General features: G+C 44.7%; 2 protein-coding genes across 4 annotated transcripts; both read right to left on the bottom strand.

Annotated features, from left to right (window-relative positions):
• Positions 1-246: 246 nt before the first annotated feature.
• Positions 247-3,361, bottom strand: LOC125711497 (V-set and immunoglobulin domain-containing protein 2-like). 2 transcript variants are annotated; one of them, XM_048980431.1, is made up of 7 exons: positions 3,274-3,361; positions 2,767-2,930; positions 2,379-2,583; positions 2,122-2,280; positions 1,499-1,618; positions 992-1,130; positions 247-838 (listed from the first exon to the last, which is right to left on the bottom strand). In XM_048980431.1, the coding sequence occupies exons 1-7, from the start codon at positions 3,332-3,334 to the stop codon at positions 718-720; spliced, it is 969 nt and encodes a 322-aa protein (XP_048836388.1). In that variant the 5' UTR covers positions 3,335-3,361; the 3' UTR covers positions 247-717. The 2 variants fall into 2 exon arrangements, with proteins under 2 accessions (XP_048836388.1, XP_048836387.1); XM_048980430.1 differs by having other exon boundaries at positions 247-1,130.
• Positions 3,362-4,506: 1,145 nt separating this feature from the next.
• esamb (endothelial cell adhesion molecule b) lies at positions 4,507-27,795 on the bottom strand. Of its 2 annotated transcripts, XM_048980428.1 has the most exons (8): positions 27,344-27,795; positions 15,069-15,214; positions 14,075-14,276; positions 13,503-13,658; positions 8,715-8,759; positions 6,773-6,895; positions 6,563-6,695; positions 4,507-4,925 (listed from the first exon to the last, which is right to left on the bottom strand). In XM_048980428.1, the coding sequence occupies exons 1-8, from the start codon at positions 27,402-27,404 to the stop codon at positions 4,514-4,516; spliced, it is 1,278 nt and encodes a 425-aa protein (XP_048836385.1). In that variant the 5' UTR covers positions 27,405-27,795; the 3' UTR covers positions 4,507-4,513. The 2 variants fall into 2 exon arrangements, with proteins under 2 accessions (XP_048836385.1, XP_048836386.1); XM_048980429.1 differs by lacking the exon at positions 8,715-8,759 and having other exon boundaries at positions 27,344-27,793.

The raw sequence follows: 27,795 nt of genomic DNA on the forward strand, positions 1-27,795 counted from the left end.
AATCTGCGTACATTTACTTTACTAGTGCTGTAAGAGGATGGAGATGCCTAGGTTCTGTAGTTCTTGGTTAAAAGGGCTTGTGACTGATGTGAGATGGACACGGAAGGTGAGGCTGTCATTGCTTGTTGAGTGTCTAGCACTTACATGTACTTGTATATGATGATCGTATTTGTTCTACACCATAAGATAATCACTCATGCATGCTGCTGTTTGTTTATATTGATGATCACATGGTCAAAACTTAGGTCAATTAAGTATGATCTTTATTCATACCTTTGTTACCAGCATCTGGAAAACAGCATTAAAAACTCACAAAAACACAATATCCTGGTTTTCTCGCTGCGGCTTCTGATTGCAATTGCATTGCTGCGGCCCGTCTCATTTACAACAAGCAAATCAAACCTAATCGGTCAAAGTAATCTGCTTTGAAGCCCTGCCACAGGTCTGCGTGCGAGACGTCATGCGATGAGGCAGAGCCATATGGCTGTATGCTCAGAGATGATTACTGACGATGTTATTGCCTTGCTAATTTTGCACTCTGTCATCCAGTGCAGTATAAATTGTGAGCCTACGCCATGTTATTTTTATATACATTTTCTTATATTGGTGCCAGCCATTAATGATATGTGACTGATTCATGGAAAATCTTTATTGATGCTGGAATTTTTGGAAAACACTGTCCTCGTCAGACATGGTGAGTTGCATACCCGCCTTCCTCTATACTAGGATGCTGGGCTTTGTAGGGATGAGGTGATCCTCCCCGTCCCCCGAAAGGTGGACCGGCCGGTCCCCAGGGCTCCGTGTTAATGGAGCGGCTGAAGCAGTCTCCCGTGGATCTCTGTGGATCATGCAGCACAAGACAGTCAGACGGAGGCGGCTGTGGACCCTCCGGGAGTATATCTGGGGCAGGACGTGGGCCCGGCCCCCAGCAGACTTAGGGCTAGGCGAGGGAGCATGCTGGTGAGTCTGATTGTAAAGACACAGAACACACCTCGGGTTGTGGCCCTCCTCGGTGCTTTTGCGATTTCTCTTCTTATACCACAGGAAGTAGCCCATCACTGCCCCGAGGAGGAGGAGGAGGATGATGGTAACAATCACAGCAATACCAGCAACCATTGCACTGCTGGTGTCTGAAAAGGAGAAACAGGATGGTTCATAGACACAGACACAACTCCCCTGGTTTAAAAACTGCATGACATGGACCAGGTCACAGGGCTAAGCTGCTTTGATGAAACACACACTTGCAGATTACACTGTCTGTTTAACAACAGACCATCTGTCATTTGACCTCTGCTTTCCCTCTGTAAGAGTGAAGATATGACCACACTTGTTTATCGTCCTCCCATGCAGCCAGTTGTTGACGGCTAGAAGCTTCTAGCATCTGTGTAATTTAATTTTAGCTGATAAACAAGCTGACATGGGGGCAGGAATGTGTGCCAGAGCTCCAGAGTGCAGGCGAAGCATGGCGGTCAAAGGGAGCCCACCCCAGAGTACTTACAGCTGACGCTGAGCACTACAGTGCAGACGGCACCCCCTAGCTCGTTGGAGGCCCTGCAGGTGTAGGTGCCTGAGAAGGGTGCTGAGAGATTGCGCAAGATCAGGGAGCCTGTCTGCTGGTCTGTAGGAGAAAGGAAGAGCATCGAACATAATCGCTGGTACTATTAATTAGAATTAAGTGATTGTCATTGTTGACACACCACAGTACACAACATGAAATGTGTTCTCTGTGTGACAATGTCACACAGCAGGGGGCAGCGCCCAGGGAGCAGTACCTTGCTCAGGGTACAGTACCTTGCTCAGGGTACATCAATGGTGCCTTGTTGGTCGGGGATTCGAACCTACAATCTTTCGATTACAAGAATGCTTCCCTAAGCATTAAGCCACCCCTGCCCACTATATAACGTGAGTAAAGAACAAAGGCACTGTGGTCTGGAACTAGCCAACTTTCCATGTACTTGTGCTGCTGCTGATGCAGTTAATTTTGTTTTGGAGGTTCTTGGCCTCCATTTGCACGTCTTACACGATGGTTCTGGGGACGTGTCCCCAGCCTTGGTAAGGCTCCCCTGGGCCTGATTTAGGGAGTATGGTAACCCTGCATGGCCCTGCTTTTTCGCACCCTACCTTCTACCAGGTTTTGCAGTGGTAACTGGATGGCGTTCTTCTCGCGGCTCCAGGTGTACGTAGGGGCAGGAACAGCATGGGAACTGACGCACATGAGCGTGATGTCATTTCCTGGGTAGGCGTCTCCATTCACGGAGCACGTCGGTGTGGATGGAGGCACTGCAGTAGTCGGCAGAATCAGCGGCAGATCTTAGAATGGCCAACTTGCCACGGACTGGAAAATCTACCTGTAGCGGGAGCTGTCTGCAGATACCCACTGAGCACTGTGAAGTTCACCAGTCCCTGGCCGCTTCCCGCCCAGTCGTTGGGGTTGGTGACGTCGCAGACGTACAGCCCTGCATCAGATGGCTGCACGCTGAGGATGCGGATGGAGGCGGAGCCTTGAACGGGTGGGTTCTGGACCAGCACTCCCCGGTTCTCCCAGGATTCAACCCAGTACACCTTCCCATTGTAGTAGAACACCTGTATGAAGGAAAACACTGAATATTTAGCTAAATTCCAGCCCGAATAAAATGTAACCTGAACAGAGAGGTGTGGTAGAGGACGACTGTAGGTAGAGTACAGGTATAAAATGAGAGCCAGAGCTGAAGATGTCACAGAATGGAGGTTAATACAGTCAGGACCTCTGTGGGGTCTGGTCCTCACCCTGTGGGCCTCGATGGCAGGCGTTCCCGTCGGGGCATGGCGCCACTCCACGGTGAATCCCAGGCCAGGCTGAGTGCGGTAATCACAGGTGAGCTCAGCTGGCTCCCCGGTGCGGGCAAACACTTGCTTTTCCACTGTGACTGGTTGTCCTCCGGAGACGGAACCTGCCCCGGGGAGAGACAGAGGAATGCAGGTCCGCCCAGGACATCGTCATACAACACACTGGCCAGTGAACGATGCCACAAAGTGGGATAAAATCCTCCCCACAGAGTCATGATGAAATTAACCACGTGAGGTGAGAAAGCATCTCTTCACCATTTACTGTTTTGTGGCTCTTACTGTGCCCTTAACATGCAACAAGGCTTAACGTTTACCAGTGGTGACCTTAAAGCAAAAGAAGAACTATGTTATAAATCAGCTAAAGTCCCAGAAATGCAGAAATTTATACCTGTGAGCGGGGTTACTGCGTATTCGTTTTTCTGTGGCGGTTTCGGCTTGGTAGCTTACCGAAGCAGGAGAGGACGGCCCACAGGATCCATGAACTGCACAGAGCTGGCAGAGCATTCATCGTGCTTCAACTGTTTGCTCACTAATCGAGATAATGGCTCTCTAGTGGCTGGGTGTTCCTGTTTAAGCGAAAGGACAAAGGGGCCGGCGAAAGCAGAGGTGTGACTGGAGGATGATGGGGGTTTCCCAATTTTTGGGTGATTCGGAAATCAAAAATGGTTGGATAAGGTATGCTGGGAAGCATGTGCTATTTTTACTTTCTATGATTATTGCGATGAAGTCAGAAACATAATAAAAAATGCACTTTTTCATGCGGGCCGCATAGTTGTCCGTCGAGAAAGTCTTGGGATCTGCTGATAAAATTTTGATAGTTTGAACTGCTGGATGTTGTCGAATGACGGCCATGTTTAACCCAATGGGAACTAATAAAGTGACCAAAGGGAGATTGGCCAGTCTGACTGGAAGCTCTTGTTAGTCCCACCTGCTATGATCTCTTATCGCTAAATAAACCTGCTGTTTTGTTCTGCATACTTCTGTACAATGGTGTCACCCTGCACACAAAAGTACTGCGTAATTCCAGATACGGAATGACACACACCATTAACAGGTTCATTTAAATAAGGATGAAATGTTAATTTAATGTTACAATGTGAATGTAATTTGTTATACTTCATAAGTGCAATTACGATAATGTGTGCAATATAAATACAATTTGCAAGTACAGACGTGAGTGTTATACAGCAATAGAAATTTTATTTATAAGTCAGTGTGATTGTTGTATTTAATCACATTTTGGTTGCAACAGACTGGCACCAGTGTTGTTTGACTATATTTCACATGTAACCTCCTCCTATTGGACAGAGCCTCTCTCCTCCCTTAAACACAGCATGTCACATTCAAAGAACTTAACAAGAACACCTAATTCATTCATGTTCACGTCATAGGTCTGTTTTATAAAATTGGTTTTTCACAAGGAAAAACAGCAAGTACAAATCTTCCACAGGACACGGTTTTAAAAATTCAGTGTAGCCATTGTAAGTAATGTTAAATAAGTGGTGTTTTGTAAGAAGATAATACAACTCCGTATTACATACATTTTTAATATAAAAATGTTTTCTGAATCAGGATACACCACATAAGTAATTTGCATTGCTGTAATCTTGCTATTCTGTACCTCTCGCCGTCTTAAAGTCTGTCACCTCAAAACGTTCTGTGTTTTCACTTTGCCGGGGCTGGAAAGTTACACCAGAGAGCCTGCCTGGCTGCGAGCGGGCACCGCGACGGGCACCGCGATCATCTGGGCCTTGGCTGCGTGGCTGATGGTGGTGGAGGGGGCCTGAGGCTGGGCTGGGACAGTTCTGAGCATGGGCTTGCTGTGCTGTGGAACCAGGGTTGGTAGGCGGGGCAGGCTGCCGCTGGCAGTGTACCCCGGGAGGCCCTGCAGCACGCTGGGGTCCTGAAGCTGCAACCGGTAGCCCGCACAGCTGCCCGTCGCCGTGACACAGCCGCCATTGGACACCAGCGTGTGGGGGTAGTGGTTTTCTGGGCGGGGTCTGCCAGCCATGGAGGACAGGGTACTGTTCTTGGAGGTGTCGTCCGTACCCACTCCGCTTCTCGCCCAGGAGACTCGCCTGGGAGCCAGAGCGTCCTCCCTGACAGAAACAGGTAAGTCATCTGCTTAGGCTTCTGCGTCCGTGTCCTGCTTCTGCTATTTAATTAACCAGCCTTCTAGCGTTAGTCTGCTTATGTTGTGTGCCATATTGTATCCTGTCCTCTCTTCCGGAGGTTAATGAGCTGCTCTTCTCATGAACTGATTAGCTTAACAGCTGCTGCCCGCGTTCTGGCCCTATCCGTCACGACCAGAGGGCATTGAGCTGTACTCACTGCATTCTAGGAAGTCCTGGCTTCCAATTGCCACAAGTACTGACATATTCCTGCTTCGGGTTTCTGCACGTTCCTGGTAACTTTGCAAAAATATCAACTGGCACCCAATGTATAGCTATCATGGACAAGGATGCAGTGACTAAGATGGGAATGTGTTACATGTACAGAGTTATGCTGCCTCTGTTACTGCTCCTCAATATTAATTTAATGATGCAAGTAAGGTTTTTATGGTAATTTCTTAGGGCTGGGCATTATATCGATATGAATGATAAAATTTCATAATTATGAACAATTTGAATATTGTGAGTAAAGTGATATAGCCTTAATTTACTATTTAACTATTTTTACACAAGTCCCATCAAGGCATGAGTGTTTTTGCCATATTTTATTACACCAGTCACATGCTCCATAGTTTAGTAAAACAATTCAGTCATGATCTGAAAGTCAAACCACCTGTCATGTTACTGTTTTCTGCAGGTGAAGTTTAAAATATTGCGACAAGTTTCAATATTGCGAAAATCTCGGAAAATAGTGATATTTGCCAGAAGTTGTGTCAGCCTTAAGTCAAACCCATTCCATGGAACGAACAGCAAGGCAGAAGGTCACAGAAGAAACCCAGCAAAAAGAAAGGTACCTGGTGTTTTCTAGACTGACAGAAACGTTTCATAAAAAGATGTCAGTTTGCAGTGAATTGTCACCTTTTCATGTTCTGAATCTGACTATTTGAATGGAATTTTTAAGCAATAATGGCGCATTGAAGTAAAAAAAGTCATTATATTGAGATAATTATCTTTATTGGTATTTCGCTGTATCACCCAGTCCAGTAAGTTTCTTTTACATGGGGTTGGTCATTCATTACAGCTCAGTGTGTCTTCACTGCCTCAAATGGGGGAATTAAAGTTGCTCAGTGCTTTAAAAAGTCACATTGAGTTCATAAGTGACCAGTAGTTGTTAATGGATGTGTTCCTTAAAAGCTGGTCATTTTGATGGAAATAAGATTGATCCGCCCACTTATCTAACTTTTGTTTGAATGGAGCTTGATAACACACATGGTTCTGATTTTTAAAGTCACTTTATTAAACTGAACATATTAACCAGAACTGCAAATGAAGCCAATGGTGAAGTCAAGCTGAGGGGAAAAATAAAGTGTAATATAGAGGGAGGAGATTTCAGGAATCATCTACAGTGCAAAAGCCTGCAATGACAGCCTGGCACATACAGGCTGATGGAGGAACTGTCCACAGTAACCAAGGATCGCGATTCAGTCGTCCTATAGCCAGCTAGAGTGAAACATTGCTGGACCTCCTTAGCTTCCTTCCCACAAGGTGGTCAGAACATCACTATTTATATAGCAGGAGAAAGTCACAAAGACACCACACCACTGTGCATGTGACCAAGCACTTACTTGATTTCATTAGCCATGTCGTCATCATTTTCCCCCCTCTTCTTCCTCACAATAAAAACCAGGAAGATGATGATGGCCACCAGGCCCAGGATGGATCCCAAAGCGGCTCCAACAATCATACCTGCATTGGTTGCTATGACACCAGCACAAGATAATTCGGATTAAACTGTCGTCCAATCAGAAGCGGGCGTGCGTACAGCGAGTACTTACGGACAGACACCTCCAGGTTGACGTAGCAGGTCTCGGCCCCAGCCGTGTTGCTGGCTCGGCACACATACTTCCCGGACATGGCTTGGCTAAGGTTACTGAGACGCAGGGTGCCCTGCTTCTCATCTGCAAGAAAACCCCGGTGAGTCACCTGAAGCACCTGGCCCAGCAGAATCTGGTGCGATAGCGCCCTCTGTAGGCTGCATGTGCATGGAGCAGGGATAGGCAGTTTCAGGTGTCCAAGGGAGCTGATCCATGTGGTGCTTTCCATGCCAGTTCATAATTAGCATTTAAGATTTACACTAAATTAAGCATAGGAGACCAGAGGATTCCCTTAACAGGACAAGCTTCAGATTTGACACTTCACAAGTCAATTTTGGTCAATTTTGCGATAACATCAATACTACACTCCAGAGATCTCCTATAAAAGGTTTCAATTCCAGTAAAATATAGCTCATCCTGATAGCTGAAGCTCACATGCAGCCGCAAACTATTTCACATATAGTGAAGCTTTAAACTGTGGTCTTGGTAGGCCTGTCATGATAATTACATTATTGGCTTATCGCACAATATCGTTAACAAAATCACTTCCATAAATTTGGAAAAACAGCAAGTAAATGACAAAGATGCTGCTTCAGAAACCAACCGGAATAACACACTTCCATTATCATTTTGAAATACTGTTTAGCTGAAGAAATGATTGATCCTTGCATCTCTCTCATGCAGTGCACTTCAACTATAGAAACAACCAACTGCACTGCATTGTGCAGTGGCCAACAAAGTCCTGCAACCTTCCATTTATCCCTAGAAATAAAATTACTAAAATGTAAAGTATAATTACTCGACATATTTTATAATAAAAATGAATGCAACCAAAAATAAGATTTCAAATAGAAATAAAAAAAAACTATAACTGTCCTCTAATGTACACAAGTGTATAGTGCTGCAGTACAAACATATTTTAACTTGTATACATCTAGGAGTCTATATTATCCTTTAACAAGAAATCATAAAATGTTGGTATTTTTTTTTCTACTCTTCAAATCCACTAGCCATTTTATTCTGATCATAGAGGGCAGAGAAGGCATTTACGTACAGTATGTCCGACTACTTTCCTGTTACTTTTCTCTGGCCAATGACCGATTTGAGGTTCATTTGGGTCGTTGACCTGAGCCAACTGGGTTGGCAGCATATTTCCGGTTAAGGAAAGATTGACTGTCTATATCCCAGTGGCCAATATTTAATATTTAAAGTAATTTTAGAGCTTGAGAGCACATTTCATCTATTTTTTTTTATAGTTTTTTTTATATGTACATTGACACTCCAATGTCTGAATATTCTTAAGTTTATTGCTCTTTCAAAGGATGTATTTGCAATATTATATTAGTGGCTTAAAGTGGTGTTAAAATGGCATTCTACTGTAGTTATTTCTGGGACAATGTATCATCCAACAAAAGTAATTATCATGCCAGGCCTAGGTGTTGGAGTGTAAAGCATTTCTAGCCACACAGAAAGAGGGTGGACAGGTAACTCGGACACGCAAGTGATTTCAGGTAGAAGTTCATTCATTACCAAGCTGCATAAACCCTTAAAAGCAAACAGCACTCACAAGTCACTCTACAGATCACACAGCAGGGTCGTTTCATAGCGTCTAAAGAGAACATGAGTAGGCTGGCCAGTGGCTCCCAAATTGGCTCTTCTAACAGGGTCTCACACCAACAATCACAGGCACTAAGACAAAACTAATAAGTGCTGTACCATACAGACACTGAATTTCATGTTTTACACTCATTGTTTCTGCTGCTTGGCTAATCAATATGAAAAATGGGCAGCGGCTGGAGGTCACCTGGCAGGATTTACGGCTGGCCTGGCTAAACCCTATGTCCGAGAAGAGCAGCTGTGGTCACAGGCATAGTGGGAAGGCGGAGAGCTGACAATCCCTTACCCAGATACCCCAGCACAAGCAGGGGCTGAGGACAGGCTCTCCGGGCTGTGCGCACGCAGAAGACAAAAGCGACAGTGACACTGAGCATGAGCCGAGCGAATGGGAGAGTGTGAAGGATCATGGGACAGGAACTGACCCACACTATGTCCAGTTTGTACCACCGAGGACAGAAGGATAAAAGATTAATGAGAGCTAAAAAGGTACAAGACATCTTATTTTTAGAGTGGCAAAAAATAAGCCTCTCCATATGATTTTTTTAAAGGATTGGTTTTATTTGCTCCTCTCTCCCTCCGGTATCAAAAGCCAGGAGCAGAAACGTATTAAACTGTCGATGGACCTTCAAAAGAGGAAAAATGAGCTTCTAATCCCACAGAGGATGCACCCCGCCTGCTGTCAGCAATGCCAGCCAGGCCCCCGCCGCGGGGAAGCTGCAGCGCATCGATCCGCTCTCTTCAGGAGGGGTCAGGTCAGACAATTGCCAAGGTCTCGAATATAGCTGAGAATCAAATCAACATGCAATGAGGCTCTGCTCACTACATTTCATCGGCGTGATCGAATCACAAGTGTCTGCCGCTCCCTCCTTGCCATTGCCTGTCCATTTCAATAAAGGTCTATAATTGACCTTTATAGTCTGTTCTGCCATGAATCATTTAATGGAAATTGGCAGTATAATGACTGCTGTCAAAACAGCCCAGAATTTAGCAGGTCCTGATCATGATGCTTAGGCCAATGTTTCTCAGTCCTGCTCCTGGAGAACCACCTCCCAGGAGGTTTTCACTGCAGTCTGACCTTAGTATCAGGTGTTTCTTAACACTAGAACTGCCAAATCTACGCAAATTTGCGTAAATTCCCTGGGCCTAACACCTACTAGCATCCCTGCTGAGAGTTTCTTGGGCCATTGTCCTCCTGCTTTTGTTGTGCAAACACACCCATTACCTGTGAGGCCTCGCGCATTTGCATTTTTTTACTCAGAGCAGCTAAAATCCAAGGCAGGCTAAACCTCTGTGTGTGACATGGAAACCTTCACAAAAGTCTGCCATATCTATACCAAATATCCCACATGCTGACTGACCTGCAAATATGAAAGACACACATTCACAAAATATATGGAAGCACAAGTCTGTTTTATTTATAAAAAAAATTGAGTGTTTCAAACTTTGCAGTGTTTGCAGACCCAGTGACCATCATCCCTGCATTTGGCGCAAGTGAATTTGTAACACTTTGCACTGGTTAACCTGCTGCGGTTTCTGTTGCAGTTCTCCTGTACCTGACACTGAGTTGTCCATACAAGTCCTGGCACAGCAGCAGCCTTCCTCTGTCCCCATAGCCTTTTGTGGCATAAATTGGCAATGGAGTTCCTTGGCTAGATGACTCAAAAATAATCTTCTTTTGCCTTCCCACCCTGTACATGCCTTGTACAGAACGTAGGAATTTGCCACCACCAGGTCCAGCATGTTGTAAAATACAGCTACTGGCCACCTGCATGTTGCTGCTCTTACGGAATACATGCGCGCCATTTGGTCCAACACATTTACACCACACTATAACAGCAGAGAGAGAGAGAGTCATGAGTGTATTTGCTTTTTTTCTACCTTCTTTCTATATAGGCCTGTATAGTACATATCAGAAAACATTGTAGCACTGATGTAAAATTATACACACATTCACATACCTTCATGTGGTTATAGTCTGTTATCGTGTTGGGTTTCCTCTTTCTGCCTTCACAGATCGCCACATCTTGGTCCAAGGAACTCAGAACACACACAATCTTGTTTTTTTAGGTGCATAAATTGTCAAGGAGACACTGCCACTTCTAAGCACTGACGCGGAGAATTCCTCTTGCTGTGCAGTGTCCTTTGAAATTGGAGGAAGTTCATACCGAACTTTATTCCCTGTGCTCAGTAGTGTTGTTTTGCGCTGAAGCAGTCTGTGTGACAGTGCCAGTGAGGTGAAGAAATTGTCCGTTGTGACATTTCTCCCGTCATCCAGAAATGGCTCCATCAGACTCATGACCATGTTCTCTGCCAGCCTCTCCCTTTTCTGGGGACTGGGGTCCTTTCCCAAGTTAGGGGACACGTTGCAGACGTATTTGGTCTCCAAATCCGTGGCCATCCAGAACTTGATCCCAAATTTGTCCGGCTTGGATGCGATATACCAAGTGACATGGAATGGATCCACATCTACTCCACGTTGTCTTTCCACCGGTGTCCCTCAGGGCTCGGTTCTTGGCCCTCTCCTATTCTCCCTCTACACTAAATCTCTTGGCGAAGTTATATCCTCACATGGCTTCTCCTACCACTGCTATGCCGATGACACTCAACTCATCCTCTCCTTCCCTCCCTCAGACACTCATGTCTCCACTAAGATCTCTACATGCTTGGCAGACATCTCATCTTGGATTACCACTCACCAGCTAAAACTCAAAACTAGTAAAACTGAGTTGCTTTACATCCCGGCTGACTCATCCCCCCTCCAGGACCTTGCGATCTCCTTTGACAACTCCCTGATCCGTCCTTCGGTTTCTGCTAGAAACCTTGGAGTTACCATAGATGATCGGTTGTCATTTTCCTCACATATCACCAGTCTTTCTCGCTCTTGTCGGTTTCTCCTCTTTAACATCAGGAGGATACGTCCATTTCTTTCCACCCAGGCTACCCAGATACTCGTCCAGTCCCTCGTCATCTCACGCCTTGACTACTGCAACTCGCTTCTAGCGGGTTTACCACTGAGCGCCATCCGTCCCCTCCAACTGATTCAGAATGCAGCTGCTCGTCTTGTTTTCATCCTTCCCAAGTTCTCCCACACCACTCCTTTGCTGCGCTCCCTCCACTGGCTTCCTGTAGCTGCACGCATCAGATTCAAAACACTGATGCTCGCATACAAAGCCAAAAATTCTCTGGCACCATCCTACCTAAAGGACCTCATCACACCCCGCTCTGCACCACGATCTCTCCGATCCTCCAGCACTGCTCTAACTGGTCCCACCTCCCCTCAAGGCACAAGGAAGACACGCATCTCGGCTCTTCTCTGTCCTGGCACCTAATTGATGGAATGAACTCCCCCTAGATGTCCGAACAGCTGAATCCTTGAATGTCTTCAAGCGACGACTCAAAACTTTTCTTTTTCAGAAATACCTGACGTAGAACTTCTATATTCTTACTCGACTCTTTTTCTGGTGTGTGTTTTAAAAAAATAAAATAAAATAAAAATTCTGCACTACTCAATGGCGTTCTCAGAGATAGTATTCGTAGCTGGGGTCCTTATTGAGCTAGCATCGGAAATTCATTGCAGAGTCTCAAAGCACTTATGTAAGTCGCTCTGGCTAAGGGCGTCTGCCAAATCCTGTAAATGTAAATGTAAATATACTGCATGGACAATGAACCTTGGTCGAGAACAGCTGTACATCTATGTTCATGTGTTCTCCTGGAGTGAAACTTTCAGCACAGTTCTTGGTGAAGGCTGGCAGAGAACGTGGTCATGAGTCTGATGGAGTCATTTCTGGATGACGGGAGAAATGTCACAATGGACAATTTCTTCACCTCACTGTCACTGTCACACAGACTGCTTCACTTTAGTGGGCATGGTGAATAACGTTTGCCGTGAACTTCCTCCATTGGCAAAGGACACTGCACAGGGAGAGGAATTCTCCACGTCAGTGTTTAGAATGGCGCGCATGTATTCAGTACGAGCAGCAACAAGCAAGTGGCCAGTAGCTGTGTTTTACAACATGCTGGACTTGGTGGCGGTGAATGCCTACGTTCTGTACAAAGCATCTACAGGGTGGAAAGGAAAAAGAAGATTGTTTCCGATTCTTCTAGCCAAGGAACTCCATTGCCAAATACAGGGATGATGGTCACTGGGTTTTCAAACGCTGCAAACACAGACTTTGAAAGATAGACAGACTGTGTGGGACAGTAACCACTGAGACAAAAGGCAGAAAGATGACGAAGAGATGAACCTGGAACTGAGGCACGGATACATCAATTTTTACATGAACAGCCAAACATGCAAAGCTGGAGAGATCACACAAAAACAAAATTCACTTTTGGTGTTATAATTCAGTGATGGCCAATGAAAATGAAATGACATTTTATTCTGTATGTGTATGAGCATGTCAAAAACCATGGACCATGACTTCACTCAGCTTATGACATTTATATACAAACATGCATTGGAGACTGAAGTGTTAGCATGTTTTCATTTTATTCATTTCATTCTATTAGCAACTTTTCATTCTATTTTCACTCAATTTGTTTTATAAATAACACAGACTTGTGTTTCCATATATTTTGTGAATGTGCGTCTTTCATATTTGCAGGTCAGTCAGCGTGTGGGATATTTGGTATAGATATGGCAGACTTTTGTGAAGGTTTCCATGTCACACACAGAGGTTTAGCCTGCCTTGGATTTGAGCTACTCTGAGTAAAAAATGCAAATGCGCCAGGCCTCACAGGTAATGGGTGTGTTTGCACAACAAAAGCAGGAGGAGGATGGGGCTGAAGACCTGCGAAAATCACAGCAGGGGTGACAAACACCTTGGGACTCTCAGCAGAGAATAAAAACTCGGTAAATCTAGTGTTAAAGGTCTTATAATGAAGGTAGTAGGTTGTAAGCAATGTGGGTTTGACCAAAAACCATCAGGAACAGGATTAAGAAACACTAGCCTAGGCTGAGGGCCGGTTGTGATTGGTTGGGTATTTCGGATATCCAAATGCTCCCCGTTTCCTCACAAGAGGGGTACAATAGGCAGGGACGCTACCTGAATGCAGAAGAAGAAAGCATACTCACTTTGTGTGGGTGAAAAGAAAACTTCGGCCACGGGGGCGCTCTTGGTCCACTTGTAGTGAGGTGCAGGCTTTCCAGCAGTGGATCTGCAGTTCAGGGTCACGTTCCCCCTCAGCACTGGTGTGCCTGTCATCTCGCACACAGGGACAGAAGGGGGCACTAGAGAGGCCAGGCAGAGGAGTGCGGGCTTTACTGTGGGAGCATCTACATCATGACTACCATCATTATAGGACTCTAGGATCTTCACATGTTCAAAACCCTTCCCTGAGAGTGTCAAATATTCATAATGACATCAAGATGTTACAGTATCAACAAATACAGTAAATGCATGTCACTGTCAGGTGTTACAGGTATTAAGTTAGATATGTTCTGCACTGTTACAAGACTGGAAGTGCAGTCACTTTGTTCACACTGGCTACACGTGGTGCCCTACGGCCGCGTACGTCCATATGCCGTAAGGTGATCAGGATATTTCAACCATTTTAACCGTATGAGACCTTACATGGGAATTGCACGTTGTGCGGAATGGCGTTAAGTGACACATAACCACACATATTAAAAATCATGAACGGTACCCTTGACGTTGAGGCTGAGCTCGCCAGAAAGGCCAGGGGCCCCCGGAACGATGACGTTGCAGAGATAGCGACCAGTGTCGGCCTCCTGCGTGTTGTTGATGAAGATGGACAGGTTGGTGGAGGGCATGGAGAGGGCAAAGCCCACTCGGCTTCTGAAGTCCGGACTCCCGATGCCGATCTGGCCAGAGCTGTATGAGATGACCTGAAGAGCAGGGTCGCGTGGGGAATATACGAATATACCATCAGTTAAAGTGGTGCTTGAAATTTAAACCTGCATATAACACTGATGCGGATACCATGGAGAAAGTGAAATTCAATAGATGTTAATTGAAGTAATTGAGAGTAAATAAAAGTGGATGATCGAGGCATCTTCATGAACGAAATTGTACACCAATCATTCAGTTTAATATTTTTTTACTGCTTGAATTCAAGTGAGAAATTTATTCATTCACTGAAAATGTAGATGTAAATTAGGCTTAAGGTGGATGTAACCACCTTGCTTTTAAGAATGACCTCATGATATATGGCCCTAATTTGGTCCTTTGCTCTTTATAGAACAATCCTGAAAGATTTAACAGAAAGTCCCCCTCACAAAAAAAGGATACCTGACATGGAATAAGGTGCGTCTGTCCTGGAGGCTAAAGCCTGGGGAAATAGATTTTCCACTTGTTTGTTTTGCACAAACCTGAGCATTGGGAGTTGAATTTGATAGCAAAAAGGCATAGCAGTGTAAAGAAATAGAAGCTCCATACAGAATACCCTTCTTGCTGTTAAGATTTTGGCATAGCTATGTCAAGAAAGCTTGCATGTCCCTAAAAGGTTAGCATTTTAAATTAGGATTAAATTATTCTTAAATTATGAAAATGCCTACCATTCATTTTTAGCTGCAAGTTAGCTTTTGATGGTTGGCCTCCTGAGATGTTGGAGGTAAGGTCTGTCCCATTTTCAGCCAACTTAACATGCTCCATCATTTCTACTTAAGCTTCATACTCACCTGCTTGGAGTCGTTGGCCATGAAGTTCCAGATGACAGTGTTCTTGCTGATGTCGGATGTGGGACTGTACCAGGCTTGAAGGACGACCATCTGGCCCTTGACTACTTCCACATCCATTCTTGGCATCTCTACTCTTTGGCTATCACCTGTGGAGTATAATGGATTATAATCAGAAGAGCTTCTCCAGGAGGCTATATTTCACCCTACTGCCACTGGCTGAAGCACATCATTGGAAAAGTCTACACCAAAGCCCCAGAAGACAGGTTGCTAGGGGCCAAACTACGTAGTTGTTAGACCTTCAATTAGGATCTGATCAGAGGCAGATAAGAGTCAAATCAAATTGTGTACTCATTTAAACTTTAACCATATACCCAAGTTCACACTGACAAATTATATTCACATTGACATTTTCCGAAACTCATCCAGCATGTCATAATCCTACTTCAGATTTCTAAGTTTATACACAGCGATTCTGATAAGTAATTCTAAAAAACACACTACCTTTTAAAAGTTTGGGGCACTTTCCTTGCTTTTGAAAAGGCAAGTTTTGTCCATTAAAAAAGATTAATAATGTCTACACGGCCTATCTAATCAATATTGTAAATGACAGAGCTGGAAATGGCCGTGTTTTTAATGGAATATCCGCATAGGTGTACCGAGGCCCATTATCAGCAACAATTAGTCCTGTGTTTCAGTGGAATGTTGCGTTTGCTAATGGAAGTTGATCATTTTAAAAGGTTAACTGACCATTAGAAAACCCTTTTACAATTATGTTAGCACAGATGGAAATTGTTGTGCTGATTAAAGAAGCAATAAAACTGACCTTCTTTGGACTAGCTGAGGATCTGGAGCATCAGCAATTGTGGATTCGATTACAAGCTCAAAATGGTCAGAAACAAAGAACTGTCTTCTGAAACTCACCAGTCTATTCTGGTTATGAGAAATGAAGGCTATTTGAGAATGTGAGAGAAATTGCCAGGAAACTGTAAATCTTGTGCAATGCTGTGTACTGCTACCTTCAAAGAGCAGCGCAAACAGGCTCTAACCATAGTAGAAAGAGGAGATACATTAGAGTATGTAGTTTGAGAAACAGACAGATCGCAGGTCTTCCACGGGCAGCTTCATTAAATAGTACCTGCAAAAGACCAGTCTCAACGTCAACAGTGAAGAGGCAACTCTGGGATGCTGGTCTTCTAGACAGACTTGCAAAGAAAAAACTGTATCTCAGAATGGGCAATAAAAAGAATAGACAGAGATGGGCAAATGAACACAGACGATGGAGAGAGGAAAATATGAATAAAGTGCTGTGGATAGATAAATCTATGTTTGAGGTGTCCAGATCACAAAGAATGTTTGAGATGCGGATCACAATGAAAAGATGGAGCGCTCGACAACATCCATCAAGCGTGGTGGAGGCAGTATGATGGTCTGGGGCTGCTTTGGTGATGGTAAAGTGGGAGATTTGTATGAGGCAAAAGGGATCTTGAAGAAGGAAGGCTATCACTCCATTTTGCAACACCATGCCATACCCTGTGGATGGCGCTTAATTGGAGCCAGTTTCGTACTACAAGAGACCGATGACCCAAACAGCTCCAAACTATGCAAGAACTATTTAGGGAAGAAGCAGTCAGCTGGTATTCTGTGTATAATGGAGTGACCAGCGCAGTCATCGGATTTCAATGCTATTGAGCGGTTATGGGAGCAGCTTGACCGAATGGTACGTGAGAAGTGCCCATCAAGCCCATCGAACTTGTGGAAGATGCTTCAGGAAGCAGGGGGTGAAATCTTGCTAGATAACCTCAAACTGACATCTAGAATGGCCAAGGTCTACAAGGCTGTAATTCCTGTAAATGGAGGACTCTTTGACGAAAGCAAAGTTTGAAAAACACTTATTTTAATTTAAAAAATTATTTTCTAGTTTTGTCAATGACTATTTAGCTATATTTCCTATTCAAATTCATATCATGTGTGTTTTGAATGGTAGTGTATGTAAACCACTTAACTGCAGCAACCAGCACTTCCCCAACCCGGTCCTTGAGGGCCCCAGACAGTCCACGGTTTTGCTTCCTCCCAGGTTGGGGATCTGTGGTGTCTCCCAGGAATGGGCTGGGAAACAATGTTATAAACCATAGGTGGTTCTAGAACCCCCCATTTGTGTCAGATCCCCCTCAAACATTTTTGTAAACCCATTCATTGATTTCTCCTGGATTTCCGGATAGATTTTGGACTCCCTGCTCAGCAAATGTGATCGTGGGAGAAGCTTCTCATTTTGGGCTTAAAATGGGGCCAGCAGATACACGGCCTTTAAGTGGTGATGCTTCCTCGATCACTGCAGGCAATGTTTCGAGTCCTGCTCCCCAAGTCCTTCAGCTCCATCTCATACACATGAAATTAGCACGCATTCACTCAGCTGGTGAACATCCCCGTGTCTTAAAGTCATGTCCTGCTTTTCCTCTGAATGATCAAATGAGACGAGAAGATACAGGATCAAGCCCCTGCTGCAGTGACTGTAAGATGACGACATTGCTTCCACTTCCGGGTGCTTAGTTGTCCCCTGCTAATCTTTTCCAGGAGTAAAATCTTCACAGAGCCATTCCTCCATCTGCATTCAGGCAGGCTGAGGGAGTCAGGTTTTCCCATTCGCTGTGAGAGAGGCCCTGCCTGCCCTTGAGGGAGGGTAAAATGGTTAGACATGCCGTGTTCCTGGCTCTCTGCACTTCTACTGCCAGGTTTAACTTGCAGCACCGTTTCACTGAGATTTAATAAACAAATCAAGGAAAATCTGTTCTAATCCCCCAGACCTCATCTGGCACAGTCTGTGGCAGGACAGCAGGATGGTGCAGCTGGAATGCAGAAGCCACACGTAGGGACACTGCTGGAGTCATGGCCGAAGTGTTGACAAGTAGAAATCAAACTCCGAGCAGAGTCACAGCAGATCAGGTACAAGAAAGAGATCCATCTTGAGAGGTTCGTACCAAAGATATGCAATACAATACCCACAACTCCCAGTCAACACTCTCCCTCCAAACAAAAGTTTGACAACTGAAATGGAGCATTCTGCAAACTACAAAAACCAGCATCACAATGCTGGAAGATCATTCAACGGAAAGTACAACTCGTAAATGTGGAGCTAAGACAAACTTATCTGCAGAACTCCAGAACAAACAAGAGGGGGCAGCAAACCTTCAAAAGAAAGTCAAGTTCCAAATTTGCTCGCTGAAAGTCATTAAAGCTCCTTTAAAGCTCCGTGGCTAAAGTGAATTGTGTAACTGACCTGACATTGGAATCCCAGACCAGTAGCAGTAAGACAATTTTAGAGTCTCCAGGCTAGCACGCTGCTAAGCTAGCCCAGCTAATGTCTTGGCATTGCGTTTTACCTTACGCTTCCGTTTTGGGATGTTGTGCGATGCTTGTATACTTCCTTGTTAGCTTGCATAGCATTGATTGGTATGAAGCTACCAACATATGCTTTGTTAAAGCAGTCTCCAATCAGGTTCTAGCTCAAATTGAGGATGAATGTTACATTTTAGATTTTCCTTTCCAAAGCCTTAAATCACAGACTGAGAACTTGCAGAAAAAATCTTGCAAAAGTATTAACACGGCACTTGCCCGCAAATTTGCCCGCTTTGTAAACAAAACCATGACTGTTAGTGTGTTTGAGAAAAATGCCTGGATCCATCTGTGCTTCCATCCCATGAGCTTATCCTCCAACCTCACCCCCCCCTTAGTGGTTTTACCCCCTGCCCCCACAAAATAATCATACTATAGGCAACATTTAAATATAGAATATTTGCGGAGGCTCCTTTAAATTGGATTACATGAGGTTAATCTCGACAGTTATTTTCAGCCATTTTGCATGTTCCGTCTCATTAGATGGCCCTCAAATCCTTGCTAAAGTTTTGTTTCTGTTGAAATGAATTCCGGGGGGGCTTCACTGGCAGCACTTTTGGACAGAGGGGCTGCGGCGTGTGTCTGCCAAACAGTCCCCAGGACACGCAAGCCAGGAGAGAGACAGACACGCTCCGCAAGACGTGGCTGAACGAGGTAAGGACCGCCTCGGGGGGCAGAGAAACGGCATGGAGACGCTCACTATAGCCAGTGTGCACCGCGGTTATAGATGTGAGAGGGAGAGGCAAAGTGGGGGGGGGACACTACTATGTCTCTTAGTGCAAATCCCTCCCATTGGCCATGTTAAAGCAGAATAAAAGAACACACAATACCCCCGCCACACACACGCACACACACTGGAGGCTAGAGGCTGAAATTAATGAGCTATTAAGTTCCTGCATCGAGTGGGTGGGGGTTCTCTTCACCATGATGTGGAAGGTGCTGCGCTTTAGTACCTTGCTGGTCTGATTCAGATCACATTTAATCCGATTCCCTGTGGAAGCTGCAAATACATCAATGAATCCTAGCCAACTGAAAAAAAGAATTAGCAGCTAAAAAGCATTATGGTTAAGAGTATAAACTATGCCACGCCTGCTTGTACTTCAGTGGAGATCTACAGTTACAGTGAGGGAAAAAAATATTTGACCCCCTGTTGAATTCCTAAGTTGACCCATTTGTAGAGAAATGAGTATAATTTCAATGGAAGGTTTATTTTAACATCAGAAGATTTAAAAACAATCTAACAAGAAAAATCATTATGTAACAGGTACAAATCAATTGCTCATTTATCTAGGGAAATAATCTTTTGTACATGTGCAGTAACACAACACAAATAGTACTTAAGTATTAAACAGACTCCAAGCCAGCAGTCTTATTAAATGGCATCACTTTGTTAAATAGTGTTCTTGAGTCACTAGCCTGTCTACATCTTCAACCTTGTCACCATGGGAAATACAAAGAGCTGTCTAAGAACATCAGAGACAAGACTGTTGACCTTCACAAAAGGTGAAATGGACTACAAGACCATCAGCAGGCAGCTTGGTGAGACAGTGACAACTGTTGGTGCAATTATTCGAAAATGTAAGAAAGACAAAATAATTGTCAATCACCCTCAGTCTGGGGCCCCAAGGAAGATGTAATCTCATGCAGTGTCAGTGATCTTAAGAACAGTGAGGGGTAACCCAGAACTACACAGGGGGAGCTCGTTAATGATCTCAAAGCAGCAGGGACCACAGTCACCAAGAAAACCATCAGTAACACACTATGCAGTTATAGTTTGAAATCCTGCAGTGCTCACAAAGTACCTCTGCTCAAGAGGGCCCATGTTCAGGCCCTTCAGAAGTATGCCAGTGAATAATTCCAGTGAGGGTTGGAAGAATGTGAGGTGGTCAGATGAGACCAAAATCGAGCTGTTTGGCATCAACTCTACTCACCTTGTTTGGAGGGAAAAGTACAGCATCTCTACATGGAGGTGGAAGCATTATGCTTTGGGGGTGTCTTTCTGCCAAGGGTGCAGGACGGCTTCACTGCATCGAAGGAAAGATGGACGGGGCCATGTACTGTAAAATCTTGAATGAGAACCTCCTTCTTTCTGCTAGGGCACTGAAAATGCATTGTGAGTGCGGCTTCTAGCAAGATGACCATAAGCATACTGCCCAAGCAATAAAGGAGCGGTTCAAGAAGAAGCATATTAAAGTCAGTCATGGGGGGCTCTAGCCAGTCTCCGGAACTTAATCCTACAGAAAACCTATGGAGGAAACTCAAGCTTCATGTGCGCAAGTGACAGTCTAAAAACCTTAAAGGTCTGGAGGAGGTCTGCAAAGAGGGGTGGATGAGAATTCCTGCTGAGCTGTGTACAAACCTGGTGAGCAACTACAAGAAACGTCTGACAGCTCTTCTTGCAAACACTGGTTATTCCACAAAGTACTAAAGCATGTGTTCCAAGCGATGAAATACTAATTTCCCTAGATAAATGACAAATTGGCTTGTAACTGCTGCATAATGATTTACGATTATCAACAAAAACTGTTGCTGTTAAATCTACCAGTGAAACTACAAACTTATTTCTTTATTAATGGGTCAATTTAAGAATTCAGCACAAAGTCAAAAAGCATCTCCCTCACTGTACCCAGGCTGCTTTGTCTTTTTGCTCAAGTTTCTAATTAAGGTTGATGCTCAATTATTATAAAAAGATCCAAGAAAACTGAATGGATTGATAAGATTTTGACTACACACGCATCTCCCCCCCCAAATCTCAGACCTGGGAATGCATGCACGTGTGTGGTATGTATGTCGTGTGTGTGTGGAGTGTGTGTGTGTGGTATGTGTGTGTGGTATGCGTATGTCGTGTGTGTGTGGTATGTGCATGTCGTGTGTGTGTAGTATGTGTGTGTGTGGTGTGTGTGGTATGTGTATGTCGTGTGTGTGTGGTATGTGTGTGTGGTGTGTGTGTGGTGTGTGTGTGGTATGTGTATGTCATGTGTGTGGTATGTGTGTGTGGTGTGTGTGGTATGTCGTGTGTGTGGTATGTGTATGTCGTGTGTGTGTGGTATGTGTGTGTCATGTGTGTGGTGTGTGTGGTATGTGTATGTCGTGTGGTGTGTGTGTGTGGTATGTGTATGTCGTGTGTGTGTGTGTGGTATGTGTGTGTCGTGTGTGTGTGTGGTATGTGTGTGTGTGTGGTATGTGTATATCGTGTGTGGTGTGTGTGTGTGTGGTATGTGTATGTCGTGTGTGTGTGTGGTATGTGTGTGTCGTGTGGTGTGTGTGTGTGTGGTATGTGTATGTCGTGTGTGTGTGTGGTATGTGTGTGTCGTGTGTGTGGTATGTGTGTGTGTGTGTGGTATGTGTATATCGTGTGTGTGTGTGTGTGGTATGTGTGTGTCGTGTGTGTGTGTGTGGTATGTGTGTGTGTGTGTGTGGTATGTCGTGTGTGTGTGGTATGTCGTGTGTGTGTGGTATGTGTATGTCGTGTGTGTGTGTGGTATGTGTATGTCGTGTGTGTGTGTGTGGTATGTGTGTGTGCTCCCAGTGGAGCACGACACTTTCAGAGTCCACTGTGTTTGTTCCAGCATGCTTCATTTTGAATTCCCGATGCCCACCTGCAGCCGCGATGAAAAATTAAACAGCTCTTCAAGGTTCTCCCATAGATTCTATGGAATTCCGGTTGTCTCCTTGAAGGACAAAAAAAGTCAATATCCAAGATAAGGAAGACAAGGCATTAATCTTGCTCAGCCACAGACTGATAAGAGATCAGAGCGGCAGCGCACACTTAATGTATCAGCGAGCCTCTGGGTTGGCTTAAATTAAACTGTGGAGGGGTATCAGGACCTGTCTGATGAATAATTCAGTTGCAGGACTTGTGTTATTTTACCAGAGACTTAGCTTTTTGTCTGCTGAAAAAAACAGTTTTGGCACGCTACTTTTGTTGTGGGTTTTCTATTCCTTAATTAGAGATGTAATTGCGTTCTGAATCAAATGATTCATCAGATGAAATGAGGGAGGGAAAATTTGCCCTCCAATAGCTGCCCTTCCCTGGATTATATTACATAAAGTTGTTGTTACTGTGAAATCCATTCATCACAGCAGTTTACTGAAGCAGATGTGAATGATATCTGCTAAATAAGCTACAAATGACCAGGAGGCTGGTAGTGTCAAGGATCCAGAGAGGAAGTACCACACATGGCTGAATGGGCTGGACGGGTAGCAGCACCGTGAACGGACGACTCCTGTGGAACGGCTCTGCTGCGTGACAGAAGACTGTCAAATGAGCTTCGGCAGTATGCCTCCTCCACCTTTTGTTGCCCCTGACCTCCACCCAGCCACCCCCTTCCTGTGAGGGGGGGGGGGGGGGGGCGAGTGAGTGATATTTCTTAGGCTAGGTCGCTAAACTGACTCCCCACCCATCAATCCTATTATAACCCCCAAGCTGCCTTTGAGACTACAAAGCTGCTCGAGTGGGTAGGCATCTTAAATCTGACCCCCCCTAAAACCCAAACAAGCATTGAAGGAGTGGCCAGTCACTCTCTCTCAGAAGCTACCACATGCGGTCAACACACCAATCACACTCTGCCTGCTAATTTACCACATTGAGTGTTCAACAGCACTTGGCACATGGGGATTACGGTGGGGTGGGGTGGGGGGGTCCACCACAAACACACACACACGCAAATTGCTAAACAGTTCCAAGAAGCATTTCTCTCTCTACATTGCACTGGGCGGCAACATTGATGTCTAATGATTTAAGTTGTACTTCATGCATTTGAAGAAGAGGTTAACCATTAAGCAAAGGAAGAGTATGACCTGTACCATTGCCAGTGTATATTGGTTCAAGAATCAATGGGGGAAGCTGAGGAATTCCCTAAAAGCCCAACACAGAATGTGAGGCATTCTTTAGGAATGACATCCAACAAGGCACGTTTTCATGAACTCAAATCATGTGAGGATTTCATTTATTTTAAGCCGAATGTCACATTGTCTCCACGTGTTTGCCACCTGGAGCCAACTTCTGATCTAATTTTAGACACGCGCACACACACACACACACACACACACACACACACACACACACACACACGAAGGTAGACCATCTCATCCACACCAGCATCTTCCTGAGCCCATTCTGTCTAGTTGCACATAACCTTTGATTCACATTTGTTCAAATGCTGATTGTTCTGAAACAGTAGCAAGCAATTAAAACTGAAAAATAAACTCCCACAGACTAGAAGCTGCATGATTACGGCCAGAAATAGGAAAACCCAAACACTTTAATGCTGTATGTGTACAGGAGCCAGCGATACAGCCAGAAAGGCCCCGCGGGAGCCCCGAACCTTCCCAGAGGCTTGAGTGACATAAAGGGCTCAGTCTACGCCACCAAATCTGCTCTTAATACAAAAACTGAGGAAAATGTTAGAAGATCGGCCGAGTTTAATTATGATAACCAGTGCTATACTACAGAGTCACCCCCAAGGTCATTCAGGTCACGCAACAGGAGCTACCACTCCACAGCTCAGGGATTTAAAATGTAGATACATTCACATTTGTCGGGGTGGATTAAAAAAAAAACGAACTTTCAATCTATGCTCATATACTGACACTAAGCTGAGAAACACCTTTCTACGGTCATACTGAAATGCTTTGCAGTACTTAAACTACGTCTATTGTATTATTGTAATTAGAAAATGAATTGGAACATTTATTCCAACTGCATAAGAAGCCAAATTTGGTCTTATGAAGAGCTGTTAATGATTAAAATCGGTCGTTTTTTTTTTTTTTTTAATTCTGCCCAAGGGAGGAGGCGGCCTAATTTAAGGATACATGTGAAGACCAATTTCATGCTATAACAGGAGCATGTAGAGCTGGCAGGGCTAAAGCACAGCTGTGTGATCAAGGCTGTACATGAGGGACTGGAATGAGCCCCTGCTGGGGTAGCAGACCAGCCAGACTGAGCTTCTCCACGGTAACTCAAGTCAACAGCTGGTTAAATATGGGAGCACTGGAAGGTGGGGGTGGAGGGGGGGGGAAGATGATGTCGTTAATCTGTGAGATATGAACAGCTGCTCTAGGCATGCCCCCCCTTCCTCAAGGTCCTGGGCTGGATCAACCCAGGGACCCCACATTAGCCTCACACGACCAGACCCGGCTCTGCCGTTCAGCTTGGGTCACAGCCGGCAAATCCCCAGCGCTGACCAGCCCACACCTGGGCCCAGCAAGGCTCCACCCAGCCCATCCAGACAGAGCGATGTCAGGGAACACCAGCTAATGCCATTACACAGGAAGGCATGGACACGGGGGCAAGCTAAGATACTCTGATACGTTTGCCCCAAGAATGGGAGCGAGCGAAGACACAAAACATCCATACTAAGAAAATCAGAACTTGCAGCTTTTTTCCTTCCACCTTTTCCTTCCATCACCATCCAGTTCAGGGGCTGGTTGAGGGTGGAACTCTGAGAAATGGTACATGAGGCAGGGGACAGCGGGTACTGAATGCCAGCCTATTCCAAGAGGCACAATCACTGTGGGTGAATTAAAAGGCATAAAGGTTTGACTGAAAGCGCAGTTTTGGACAGTGGAAAGGAACAAAATCCTAGCGAGAACATGAAAGCCCCACGAAGGCTGTGCCGGTTAGACTCGAACTCCCCGCCCTTGGCAGACATGAGGCCACAGCGCAGCCCTGCATCACACAGACTTATTACAAGACAGAAAATATGATTTCACAAAATATATATATATATATATTAAAACCTGGAAATCACTGCGTACAGGAGTATTGATTTGCTAAAGTTAAGCGACACCAGTGATTGGCTAGTACACTATAGTTACATTTATTTAGGTACAAAGTTAAAGGGAGAATTATGGGAAAAGCCAAGATGATTCCGCATTCAGGATGTCAGAATACAGTTAAAGTCCTTGCATATAGATGGTAGGTTTAAAGGAGCCACTCACACACGCACAAAGCCAGAGCTGTAGACACAGACGTCACACTGGTGCTTGTTTTTAATCAGAGGTTAGTCAAACAAGCCGCTAAATCTGGCATTAATTCTGAGGAGATCCTGTTTAGCGGTCAGCAGCTTCCCCGGGGTCTTTAGAGACTCACTAGCATATAGCAAGCACTCTCTCACAATCGGCTTTAACCATGCAGGTGGAACAAGCCAACAATACCTAAAAAAAACCTGCCCCAACCACAACCACTCCTGTTAAAGCATGCACATTATGCATCACATTACGTATGATTCTTTAACCGACGCATGGAATCATCATTAAGCAAAACAGTGAAGCATTCATTCATCTAACCATTTATCCAATACAGTCAAAGGAATATTTTGGCCGTTGTTCTGAATGATGGGATCACATATTTACACAGCAGCCTCTAGTTCAAAAAGAAGAAGAAGAATAGTGGTCAGCGGTCACTGCTGACATGCCACAGCACACAATGCACAACAACGAAATGTGTCCTCTGCATTTAACCTGTATGTGACATCGTGACATAGCAGGGGGCAGCTAATTCAGTGCCTGAGGAGCAGTGCTTGGGGGCGGTACCTTGCGCAGGGTACCTCAATGGTGCCTTGTTGGTTGGGGATTTGAACCTGCAGTCTTTCAATTACGAGTGCCCTTCCCTCACCATTAAGCCACCACTGCCCAAAATAACCCAAGAAATCAGTCATCCTTCCACCTGAATAAAAACTAGTCACCTGTCTGCATATGTAACAACCAGCATTTACGGTGTAAACCCAGGAGGAGGACAGGCTGCCGACTTTGAGAGGTGGACTCTGGAGACATGCGAACAAGATCATCACAGAAAAACAATAACTTAAGCAAGTTTCCTTTCTGAAGCTGACCAACACCTTACAGCAATATCACAAAAACTGCAGTGTATCGTTTTACAGGTCATTTGCAAAATGAACTGAACAAATGAGAGGACTCGGGGGAAGCAACCAGACTAAATATGCCCATTTTACTGGATATTTTAAGTTGCAATGGTTAGGCAAATAGTTTATTAATGACGAACTCAATTGGGACTGAATCTACTATTAAATGCAAAGCCTGTTGAAAGCACAAAAACATTTGCCCAATTCTGAAGTCATGAAACGAAGCTGTGAAGCTTCATCAAATGACATTGATGATTCTTCAATTTTTTCTTAGAAAACGATCGCAGTTCCATATTATATAGAACCGCCCCCCCAACACACACACCTCTGAAGAAAGGAAAGATTTAAAATCAAAGCACATGCCCCCCCCCGCATTACCACAAACCTCCTTCAAGTCACTAGTCTCTCTCGTCTTTCCATTAAATTTAAACATTACGTTTCCTTCTCAGCTTTGCCTACTGTCTACAACTGGTAAATGTCCGACACAATTCAAAACGATCGACGTAAATGTGGGGTATCATGCCCACTGAAAATGTGTAGAAACCCTTATTTTTTCACACGGGATATTTTACAATTAATGAATGCCGTTTTATGAAGAGGTACAATTACATCTTGCCATTGCACAAGCTTTAAATCATTTTGAAAATCAAGCATAAATTTCAGGTAGTTGTAACAGTTAAACATGAACGCACTATAAGGCGTTTAAAAATTAGGATACAATAAAGGACCGTGACTAAGACATATCATAGCACATTCATTAAACTGCGCTATTTAAAAACATACTTCTTGTAGGAGAAGATGTAAGGAATTGATTATAAAACTGATACTGCTTAGGATTACTTGTCTAACACACGGTGAAAATCCTCGGATCCCTGTAACTGAGGACGCTCAAGATCATGAAGTAGATGTAGATGATGCCAAATTGCAGTTAAGGACGATCGGTACATTATCTTGAAATCGTTCCCAGTTTCTAACCTGTGGATGCAATTTAGGGTGTAAACCTCTGCAAACCTTACGTACCTGGACAAGCCCAAAGGAGAGTCAGGACCACGAGAGCGTCAAGTTTCCCAGAAGTCGGCATGTCTGTCAGCCAGCATTCAATCCGCCGCGCTTCTCGGATCGCAGCCTTCGGACGCACCGCCTGTCCAGTTTATTCCCAGGCACTCTCAACACCCGAACAACCGTGCATCAGTCATCCCAAACAGCGCCAAATGAAATGCGTTCAGATCGTCAAAGGTCCAAACGCGCACGGCTCCGAAGTCACCTCCAGCTTCGCAAACGACTGAACTCTGCTCGATCACATTTGTTCAGCTCGGGATATGAACTTCATCCCACCAGACGACTGACTGTTCGCGTCTCCTTCACTTTCTCCTGTCTATAGTAACCCCTCTTTTAATGAGATTCTCACCTCGCAGTATGAGTCCTCACTAATCACCGGACCGCCCACCTACCCACCTGTGACCGCTGAAGAT

This window comes from Brienomyrus brachyistius, chromosome 17, assembly GCF_023856365.1.
Source record: "Brienomyrus brachyistius isolate T26 chromosome 17, BBRACH_0.4, whole genome shotgun sequence".
NCBI lineage: Eukaryota > Metazoa > Chordata > Actinopteri > Osteoglossiformes > Mormyridae > Brienomyrus > Brienomyrus brachyistius.

What these genes read in the sequence shown, in the direction of transcription:
- LOC125711497 (XM_048980430.1), bottom strand. Translation starts at nt 3,334, where the DNA reads ATGAATGCTCTGCCAGCTCTGTGCAGTTCATGGATCCTGTGGGCCGTC. An exon ending in CTGCCATCGAGGCCCACAGG is followed by an intron (nt 2,584 to 2,766) that starts GTGAGGACCAGA and finishes TCCTTCATACAG; the next exon opens with GTGTTCTACTACAATGGGAA. An exon ending in ACTGCAAAACCTGGTAGAAG is followed by an intron (nt 1,619 to 2,121) that starts GTAGGGTGCGAA and finishes TTTCTCCTACAG; the next exon opens with ACCAGCAGACAGGCTCCCTG.
- esamb (XM_048980428.1), bottom strand. Translation starts at nt 27,404, where the DNA reads ATGCCGACTTCTGGGAAACTTGACGCTCTCGTGGTCCTGACTCTCCTT. An exon ending in TCTCCTTTGGGCTTGTCCAG is followed by an intron (nt 15,215 to 27,343) that starts GTACGTAAGGTT and finishes TATACTCCACAG; the next exon opens with GTGATAGCCAAAGAGTAGAG. An exon ending in TGGCCAACGACTCCAAGCAG is followed by an intron (nt 14,277 to 15,068) that starts GTGAGTATGAAG and finishes CCTGCTCTTCAG; the next exon opens with GTCATCTCATACAGCTCTGG.